General features: G+C 34.5%; 2 protein-coding genes across 2 annotated transcripts in view; both read right to left on the bottom strand.

The window, feature by feature from the left end:
* The window catches only part of LOC119837169 (transient receptor potential channel pyrexia-like), an 8507-nt gene extending 8433 nt beyond the window's left edge, over positions 1-74 (bottom strand). Inside the window, exon 1 of the mRNA XM_038362692.1 lies at positions 61-74. Within this exon, the coding sequence (XP_038218620.1) occupies positions 61-74 (14 nt within the window). The remainder of the gene's footprint in view (positions 1-60) is intronic.
* Positions 75-523: 449 nt separating this feature from the next.
* The window catches only part of LOC119837168 (transient receptor potential channel pyrexia-like), an 11292-nt gene continuing 1257 nt past the window's right edge, over positions 524-10558 (bottom strand). Inside the window, exons 2-11 of the mRNA XM_038362691.1 lie at positions 9899-9995; positions 8448-8642; positions 7893-8110; positions 4183-4364; positions 3583-3764; positions 3226-3454; positions 2996-3154; positions 1806-2921; positions 1476-1730; positions 524-1381 (exon numbers count right to left, since the gene is read on the bottom strand). Of these exons, the coding sequence (XP_038218619.1) occupies positions 524-1381; positions 1476-1730; positions 1806-2921; positions 2996-3154; positions 3226-3454; positions 3583-3764; positions 4183-4364; positions 7893-8110; positions 8448-8642; positions 9899-9995 (3491 nt within the window). The remainder of the gene's footprint in view (positions 1382-1475; positions 1731-1805; positions 2922-2995; positions 3155-3225; positions 3455-3582; positions 3765-4182; positions 4365-7892; positions 8111-8447; positions 8643-9898; positions 9996-10558) is intronic.

Below are 10558 nucleotides of genomic sequence, written 5' to 3'. Positions count from 1 at the left end.
GGTTTCACTCGCATAACTCCGTATCCCGTAGGAATATCGGGCTGTCAACCAGCTGTCTACGTACCAAATTTCATTGGAATCGGTTCAATAGTCTTTGCGTGAAAGAGCAACAAACACACACATTACTGCTGTGTTTCGTTCGGTGAGTAGGGGAGCCGGAGGCCCATGTCCTCTTCCTTACCCTTCCTAGTTTAGTAGGTTCCTTCTTAGTAGGTTTTGAAAAGGGTCAGTAAGATATTTGTGCTGTTAACAATACTCTTAATTATTTTAAATATTCTGTATTCTTAATACAATTTGTTTAATTATAACGCTACAATGCATTAGCTTTCTTTGTTAATTAAATTATTCAAGTATAGAACTCTCTCGTACTTTCTTTGAGTTGCCTACATTTAATTAAGTAAAAAGTGATTACAATACATTTAATCTTATTAAGTATTATGTTATCTGTGTTATTACTATTTGTTGCTATGCCAGAACTATTTAATAAAAGAGTTTAATTTTCATTTCTTCCTTTTATTTATTTTTATCTGTCAAGTTTGCTTTCTAGTCGACACAAAAACAATTTAATATTTTGTATTTCGAAAGAGAGTTGATCTACTTTCATTGTCATTTCTTCAATGGGACGTTTTGATTCCTCCGTGTAATTAGTCACTTGTTCCTTAACTTTATCTAAACCTTCGTCTAAATTATCTAGTCTCTTCAGGACCTCGTCTAACTTCATTTTAGGCGGTTTCTCCGATTTTACAGTATAAATTTGTTCGTTTTGTTTCATGTCAAGCTTAGTGATTGCTTCGTGCATTTCGTTTATCTTATTTTTAAACTCTTCCAAATTAGTTTCTTGCTCTTTGATTTTCTTCTGTTTCTGCGCCATATTTAATATAGAATCTTTCAGATATGAAGGTAGGGTCTTATAATATTTCCACCTCGGCTCACCAGGACGTATAGTGAACATATTCATAACTCGTCTTCTCTGTCTTATTTTCTCGTTTAATCGTTTAGGTAAAACAAAACTAAAGAATTTGTTGTATACTAAATTGTCTAGAGTTGAAAGAAAATCTACTTGTTTTGCTAACCTATTAATGTTTCCTTGTATTTCTAGGTCATTTATATCACTGACCGCCACACCGACCATTAAATTCATGAGAACAATAGCAGCTAATATAAGAAATACCAAAAAGATTAAGCGGACTATTATAAAGGATGTTGCTAATGTTTCTGAATGTTCTTTATCAAATAAGGCCTCGTAATCGAATTCTGATGTCATCATTACCACTGTCTTGACGAAGGCTGCCCATGGACTTTCAAAAGGTATTTGCGAACGGAACTGTATCATGAAACTCAATGAAAATCCGATCACCAAGAAGGCGAAAGTCAAAAGAATCTGAAAAAAAAAATCATATCAAATTTATGCCAATTGTGTTTTGTTATATAGAAATATAACATAATTATTAATGTCCTTCGTTGATTATAAATACCTTTATGACATTCCCTGCGACCTTTCCAAACATGAGGACATAGTAGCCCCAATTCGGAAATCTTGAGAGCAAAAACATCATTTGTATCCAAGATAAAAGTAATGCCAAAGTCGCAATATGCCTTGGCCAGTCAGCACCATGAGCAAAAATAATTGCCATAGGAAGAATAAAACCGAGAATTATGGAACCAAATTTATTCCAAGTTTCCACGTTGTTAAGATATCTCGTGCTTTTTTTGTTGATGTATAGCAATTCCTGTAACAAAAATCTTTTTAGAATGATTGCAAAATGTTCATATGTGTAAAAAAATTCTCACTGTCTCTATATTACCTGCAATATTATCATGCAAACTGAAACAAATAAAATATTAGCCCATATATTTGGATCAAGAAATTCAGGTGGCGGTTGATTCGTGTCCTTATAGAAGAAAATGGAAATCGAAAAAGTGGTGAGTGAGGCGACATAAAAGGCATATACTGCAATCATTATGTAGAAAAATGGCAATAGAGCTTTCCATTTTAAATAGAGGAAACTTTCTAAAAGCGGGTGAAGTAATAACCTTCTCTGGCCATATCTATTTCCCGTTTTAAGGAGAGCTTCGACAACTTTCATCTGTTTCATTTCACAAGTTGTAGGCATTAATATTCTGTAATCTACGATGATTTCACAGCTCGCTTCTTGGAAGTTTTGGGAATTTGAACTGATATACGAGTCAAAAACTTGCTCCATAAATTCTGTTGGCTTTGATAAATTATTTAAAATCATATCAATAGCTGTACGTCTGTATTTTTTAGGGCCGGTAGTATATCCTGATAAATCTGCTCCTTCTTGGAGTAGTAAAACTATAACGTCTCTACTCCCATGGTGGCTTGCAGTATGGAGAGGATACCATCCCTTACAGTTTACTTCAAAAATAGTTGTTTTATCATATTTAACTATAAAATTTGCCACGTCTATAAAATTTTTCGTTGCAGCTAGATGTAATGGTGTCGATGAGGAATGCGGACTACTTGTAGTTCTTAATCGAATGTCTGCGTTTTTAGATAACAATAATTCAAAACAAGGTACGCTATTGTTTGCAACTGCAAAGTGAACCGGGCCAAAACCTCTTCTATCCCCCGCTGTTAATAAATTTATCATATTTATTGCCTCGCCCCCGTTATATTCTAATAATAATCTCAATATTTCAACATGATTATATTCTGTTGCAATGTGTAGCACATTAACATTGCCCGGTAATTGTATTTTGATTGAGGCTCCTTCTTCAAGGAGAGCATTAACACATTCTATATGTCCGTTCATGATTGCTTTGAACAAAGCAGTTTGGCCTTCTTCATTTTGACAGTCGAGAATGTTTTGTTTTTTTGCTACGCTAAGAATTTCCATTAGTACGTCTAGATTGCCTAAATCAGCAGCGGAGTGGAGTGGGGTCTCGCCATCATTTGCCTAGAAATTAAATATAAAATTTAAATGGATACCAAAATGTTCGGTAAACCTTTGTTAAATAAGTAAAAACATACTCTGAGAGTGACATCTGCGCCAGCTTCTAAAGCAATGCAGACACCAGGCACCCAAGCGTCTTCTACAGCACTCTGTAACACTGTGTGACCGTCTTTGTCTTTTACATCTACTAGAGCTGAGAGTGGATCGGCATCGATGTAAGGATAGTTAGCTAATATCTGAAATGATTCAAATCAATTACGTCATAACTGTCTAATGCTGGTTTTATACAAAGCGGTAATTAAAATACCTTTAAAGGTTCTTCAAATCGTCTTTTGACGCATAGATGCAAAGGAGTTAGACCATCATTATTCAAACAATTAACAGATGCTCCGTTACTAATTAGATCCTTAATGCTTTCTATATTTTGCAGTTCAACGGCAACATGAAGAGGTGTATCAATTCCGTTTAGCACATTAGATTTCATGGTATTGTGTCTTCCCCCGGCACGAAAAAGCATTTTTATGACTTCTGTGAAACTGGAATTGTTCAATAAAATAGTTATAAACACTAATAGCCACATGAAAGCAGGTTGTAATAAATTTCTATTAAAATTTCTGTGCTATTTCAAAGAACACTGAGTAATTGATAATCGAAGGCATCTTACTGTTCCGAGTTAATTTCTTCATTATAATAATATGCTGATCCCACTACGTCAAACGGCGTACGTCCAATCTCATCGCATATGTTAGGGTTTGCTCCAGCTGCTAATAACAGACGTGTACAATGACGTCGTGCACAAGACACTGCCACGTGTAAAGGAGACCATCCAGGTTGCAGAAGTGGTATCTGTAATATTATTTTAATGTGTTTGTTACTATTGTACGTACGACTTATGTGTACATAACTTTTTAATTCCAAAAAGACTGATGGGACATATAGATAGAAAATTGTATCTAAACGATAATGTTAAATTGGGTCAATAAGATTGTGGTCTAATTAGTACATGTACTTTTTATTGCAATTAATAACTAAAGGAAAACATGACTAGACCTTGATAAAGTAAATAGACATACAGGGTGTCATAGACTTACTATACTAAGATCAAGGAAACGTATAGTTTTGAGATCTGGGTAAATATATAATGTAAAAATAACGATTTAAATTAAAATGAATATACGTAAAATGTTTCAAAATACAAATTTCTAAATTTTGTAATAAATGAGACTGGAACATCTAATAAAAAGCTTAATAATTGTTAACCTACACTGCCTTTAACGCTCAAACAATTATGATCGATGTTATCTTTCCAATTCTTCGGTAGGACAGTTGTAACCTCGCCCAAATCGCATCGCACATTTGCCATTTCTCGCGTCTTTTGACATGTTTTCTTAACGTCTTCTTCAGCTTCTGATGACATATCACCACTACCAACGCGGTACTGAATATCTGTAATTAAATAGGCTATATCTGTATTTTATTTCAAATTTGTTTTTTTCAACCGATGGCTCTGGCTCTTTTTCCGATAGTTGGTATACCTCTCGACATCGGTCTCATGTAAATTTGAAAAAAAAAGTCCCCTCAACGGGTGAAAAAGGCGCGATTTCAATATATCGACGTTTTCAATTTTTTTTTGTTGAAAAGTTTTATTTAAATATTCCTGGTTGAATGTTATTTTCTTAATTTGACACGAAAGAAGAAATTAATTATAAAATCTGACAGAATCAAAAGCGCTTTCGTAAGTTATTAAACTTTGTTGCTTTATTGAGCTCCGAGTTGTTTTTTAGTATTAAATCATGGAAATAGCGCAGAATTTTATGGTAAGTACTCAAAAATGGTAATACTGGAAGCGATTAAAAGTATCGTAAACATTTTATTATGCAATTTCGTGACCTCAATTCATCAAGCTTCGTGGTACTGAAGGTGCGACGGTTAAATAAGAACGTAAAGTAAAAACTTTGTAAGATAACGACCGAAATATTGAATTAATAATCGGATATCTTGAAATTGTTGCTGGGAAAATATTCTTAGTTCATTGTAGTAGCATGAATTAAGATAGAATGACTGAATATGGGAAAGATTTATGACGCAAATTAGTAAAGTTTATACATAGCTTAACACTCAAATAAAATATGTTCTTAGCGAGATTTGAAGTACGATTGTTCTGACATAAAAAATCCCTGTTATTTTTTTACGCCAGGGTCCGCTGGCTACAAATACTATGACGCGCATCAACGAAAATGGGAACGTGGTTGGCACTATCATTGTGAACTGCGAGGGGTTCCCGGAGACCACGACCCTGGACAGTTTGACGGCTGCCACGTATTCCACGCATATGCGCAATTTGTCGCACCATGCGTCCAATGCATTGAAGGAAATTGTAAGTATAAAATTATGAGTATTTTCAACCGACTCAAAAAGGGATTCGGTTCAATTCGACTGCTATTTGTTTTGAGTTGGTTACATCAGATCTTTCGACTGAGTGAAACAATTTTGTGGCCCCATTTAAATTATGGTGAAAAATTTAACATACAGATCCCACTCTTTCCTTATAGTAAAATATACAAATAATTTACAAATTTAACACTCAGAAGTGAGATATGATGTTATACTAGTATTACTATAAATATGAAATTTTGTATATGTTTCATATATGTTATATATTTGTTACTCAGTCACAGCAAAACTTTGGAACAGCTGAAACATGTCAGTCAAGCTTATGAAGAATAAAATAGGTTTTTTTTTTTTTTAATGTCATAGCGGGCAACTGAGCTGGTGGTTCGCCTGATGGTAAACGATCACCACCGCCCATGAACATTCGCAAAGGTAAGGCCTCTGCGAATGCGCTGCCCGCTTTTTTGGGATAAGGGAAAAGGAATGGATTAACGACTGGAAAGAAGGAATGGACTGGGACGGGTGAGGAAAAGAAAACGTGCCTAACGGAACGGACGGGCGAAACGGAAAAGTAATGGAAATACTAGATTTGATCGTAGCTCGTTATTTATAGACACCGTGCAGTTTTGTCTGCAGGTGAATTGGCGGGGCACAACTAGTATGCCACAAATTATATTTGATAGCTTTTATTGTCACACGTAGCGAATATATTACGTGTTAAACGTGTGTATGAATAATGCCATTTAAAGTGTTATGAAAAACAGAAAATAATTGTTGCTGTTTCGAAGAGATTTTTCTAATTTTTATGTTTTAATTTTAACTAGCTTTTGTCCGCGGCTTTGCACCCGTCAATTCGGAGTAGTTCAATAGATGATATTATATATAAACCTTCCTATTTAATTGGTCTATATATTATAAAAAACCGCCATCAACATCTGTTACGTAGTTTTAAAGATATAAGCATACTTAGGGACATAGGGACAGAGAAAACTTTGTTTTATACTACGTAGTTACGATGATTCCATAACAAAGTCTTAATGCAAAATTCGCTCTTAACTCGCGTTTCTATCTACAAACTAACTTCCACCAAATTTCACCTCTATACGATCAGAGGTTTTGAGGTTTCAGATAGATGTATGAGTGAGTGAGTGACCTTTCACTTTTATATATGTATAGATTTATATATAGACTAGCTTTTGCCTGCAGCTTTGCACGCGTTCAATTGAGAGTAGATGTAATTTAAATATAAATCTTCCTCTTGAATCACATCTCATCAAAATCCGTTGTGTCGTTTTGAGGATCTGAGTATAAATGCGACGAAAGGAGCTTTGTTTTATACTATGTAGTGATTTATTATTGTTTCTAGGATGTGACCGACGAGCTCATGGTTTTGCGATTGGTGTCTAAGAAAACTGAAGCGGTGGTCGCACCTGACCACGAGTTTCATCTTATTGTTGTTATGAGAAATTAGATCTTTATTATATTAATGATTCATTCAATATTACGTGTTATTAAATTAGTAACGATTAAAACGATGTTTTTTTTATTATGGTGACTGTTTTCTTGACTGTACATAATACGTACTTTGCATGGTCTCAATTAGAAAAGTAAGAAATTAAAATATCAATTTTATTGTGATCTTGTTGACTCTACAGTGTAAGTACATATCGCGTTCTCAATGAATAAAAGATCAGAATAATATTAATTTTACTATGATAACTGTTTTGTCGACTGTACTGTGAACATTGCGCGTGCTTATAGCATTCTTGCTTCGTATTTTAAAACTCATTAATATCAAAGAGTGAAACGTTTGTTTGAATTTAAATCTATAGTATAATTTCCTTTGCGAGCAAGAACGGCTGGCTTAATATGAAAAGTTCTGGGCACAGCGGAAACGGTGTTTGTTCTTGAGGCAAATATTTGTGTGCGGATATTTCGTTATTTATTTTCGTATAATTTATTCAGCTATTATTATAATTTGGTTCAGCGTAAAGGCGATTTAAATTCCATTCAATATTTCGTAATAAATGCACGTGTTTAATGGGTTGTCGACGCATGGTGCATAATATATTTCTGTGATGTTTTATGCAAATGTATATAATAGTTGTTCGCTTCGCCCATGGTACATATTTGGTATGTCATGTCATGGTCATGGCAAATGGTAGCTTATTGGTGAAAGACTTTTTGAAATCGGTGCAGCAGTAAATGTGTGTAAACATTACAAACATACATATAAAAACAAATGTTTCTTCTATATAATATTATTATAGGCTACTCAGTTTCACAAAATAATAACGAAATCATACTGTTTAGAGATCATTTACACTATTCAATAAGGAACCTAACCTCTTAATTTATATCAATTTATAATAGGATATAAAGAAATATAAATGTTGGAATTAAATTTAACTAGGTTTAAAGTGCATAGAAGCAAAGAAATAATTATAAGAAAAAATGTGTCCTATACTATTATATAGTACTTAAAGTGAATAGATATGAAAAAAACTCCTTGTTTCTCTGACGGATTTAACATAAAAAATATCAAATATAAATTTATTCCTATAAATCCTCTTCATAACGAACCTTCAGATAACCCCAGCAGAATGGCCATTTGCCGTGCATTGCCCGCATACGCAGCCAGATGCAGCGGGGTCCTGCCATACTTGTCCAGGCGATGCTTCTCAGCTCCATATTTGATCAGGAGGCTGAGGGCATCCCCACCGACTAGCGCAGCTAAATGACAGGCTGATACGTTGTCTAAGCGACAGGTCGCGTTGGGATTCGCTCCTGACTTGAGTAACCTGGAAAATATTATGATGTAGGCGCTTCGTAAATGTGGTAATTTTCAATTCTAGATGATACATGAAGGTCTAATAAAGTCTTAATTGGGTTGGATACCACTTAAACTGACTCTATCTGTAATAAAAGTTATATCAGGGAGATATTCAAAAATACGTCATTTAGGATTGATTTTACAATCCTTGGATCGTGGATTAAGTATCGTATTAAATGACTTTTTCAAAAATCGAAACATATCTAATCTAAATACTCTTTCACATGACAAAGTCCATTATTTTTAGGTATATTATTATTGCTCAATAGCACTTGATTTATAATATGGTATATGGAGTTAACTACCTCTCGGCCTCTTCAATATCGAGTGAATCTATAGCTTCTAAGAGTTCAGTGTTGAGTCTCCTCAGTCGTCTGTCACTCCGACGCCATTTTTTCGGCAAAGACTCTGATGTTTCCAGCGCGGGCGTGGATTCAGCCGTGGATGTAGTTGATAATGGTTCTACATTCAGCTTTTGCAACACGGTATGCTTCGGGCGTCTGGAATAAAGAATATGTCACTTTTAATTTTTAGTTTTATAGCATTGAAATACTTTATAAATGAGAAATTTTGAAAGAATAGAAAAAATTTGATCACGAGGCAGGATTCGAACCTGCGTTTCTTGCCTAACCGTAGCAACGCCTAGCCTCTCGGCCTCCCGTGATCCTGCCGAGATCCGATCGAGAGGCTAGGCGTTGCTACGGTTAGGCAAGAAACGCAGGTTCGAATCCTGCCTCGTGATCAATTTTTTTCTATTCTTTCAAAAAATTTCTCATCAATATGTCACTTGTTAAAAATGTTTCACACCTGATTTTAAATTTGTGACGTGATTGCTTCTGGCATGTTGGGTATTTGAGGGTTTTGAATATACATGAACTCAACCGTTAATCTTGGTATGAAGCGTTTGAATTCCTATGCATTTTACAATTTGATAGTATGCTCAATAAAATAATTTTAAATATCATAAAAAAATATGTTTACTGTAATTTTTTTTTTTATGATACAGTCGGCAATGGAGCTGGTGGGACGCCTGATGGTAAGCGCTACCACCGCCCATGACCATTTGAGAGGCATAAGGTCCATTGCAGACCTTACGCTTCTACAAATGAATTGCCGACTTTTCGGGAAGGGATTAAGAAAGGATTGGCGATAGGAATAAAGGAAAGGACTGGGAATGGTAAGGAAAAGGATATGGGCCTCCTAAATTTTTTTAATTAATTTCAATTATGGATACTCTCCTTACATTGAGAATTTTTGAAGGGATCCAATATTCTCCTACTTAATATTTTAAATAAAGAAATGTGGATGCTTTCACTTTAAAAGGTAATAAAACACTAAAGATTAGTTTTCCAGATCAAACGGTGGAAAAAATATTGACTAAAGTAATTCAATATAGCGTTGGCTTCAGCTCGCTTGCCTCAGCACTTTGTTTGTTTGTGAAGTTCACAGATCACACAGACAATAGAGTGATTGGAATGGTTTAAATGAAATGAAATTGATGATTCAATATTAGTAAAAATAACTGTTCTTGCTGTTAGCATCGGCTTTGCCCATAGTACATATATAGCCTATGACACTCTATAAAAATGCAGCTTTCGAATGGTGAAATAAATTTTGCAGTCGGTTCTTGTGTAAACCTTTTATGTGTAAATGACATGAACGCTACACGCACACGGCACGTGGTTTTCAAAGAAGCAATTGGTATTTTCAATGGATAATTATTTGTTTATTAAAGATCTCTTATATAGATAGATACCTGAAGGCTGGTTGCTGCTGCCGATGCTTTGGTTGAGTGTTTGAAGTACTGAGTAACGGTAAGTTCTCATGGTCATCAGATATACCTTGCTCAACATCTGGAAAAGTGATATAAGTAGAGGAAAATTATGCTTTGACTCATCTGCGTTAGTATAGGCGTAAGCGTAATAGTATCAAACTAATCAAACTAATTATTTATTTATTTCATACATACATACATTTTTGACATTTTTAAAATTACAATTTATAGCAATTACAATTTAGTTTATATAAACGGTTTGTCTTACATATATTTTTAAAGTTTACATATATCAAGCCGATGTTTCCCTAGCTAGATTGCCGGGCAACCTGTATTTAGGAGAAACAGCTTGCTTCTAAAGTAGATTCACAATTTGAGCCATTTGACAGCATTATTATTATAAATTATAATTGAATACAATAGAGAAGAAAAATAAATAAATATCTATATACTGTGTTGCCTATAAGTGGAGGAGTTTGAGTATGTACGTGTGTGAGTGCGTGTGTATGTGTGTGTATGTGTGTGTATGTGTGTGTGTGTGTGTGTGTACAGTGAGTATTTTTAAATAGCCGTAATTAAGAACTTTTATATTTATGTTTGAATTTCAAGAAGGTGCTCTGTCTCATCATAAGTTTTTGCTAA

This window comes from Zerene cesonia, chromosome 26, assembly GCF_012273895.1.
Source record: "Zerene cesonia ecotype Mississippi chromosome 26, Zerene_cesonia_1.1, whole genome shotgun sequence".
NCBI classification, from domain to species: domain Eukaryota; kingdom Metazoa; phylum Arthropoda; class Insecta; order Lepidoptera; family Pieridae; genus Zerene; species Zerene cesonia.
This window is presented reverse-complemented; position numbering and strand designations above follow the sequence as displayed.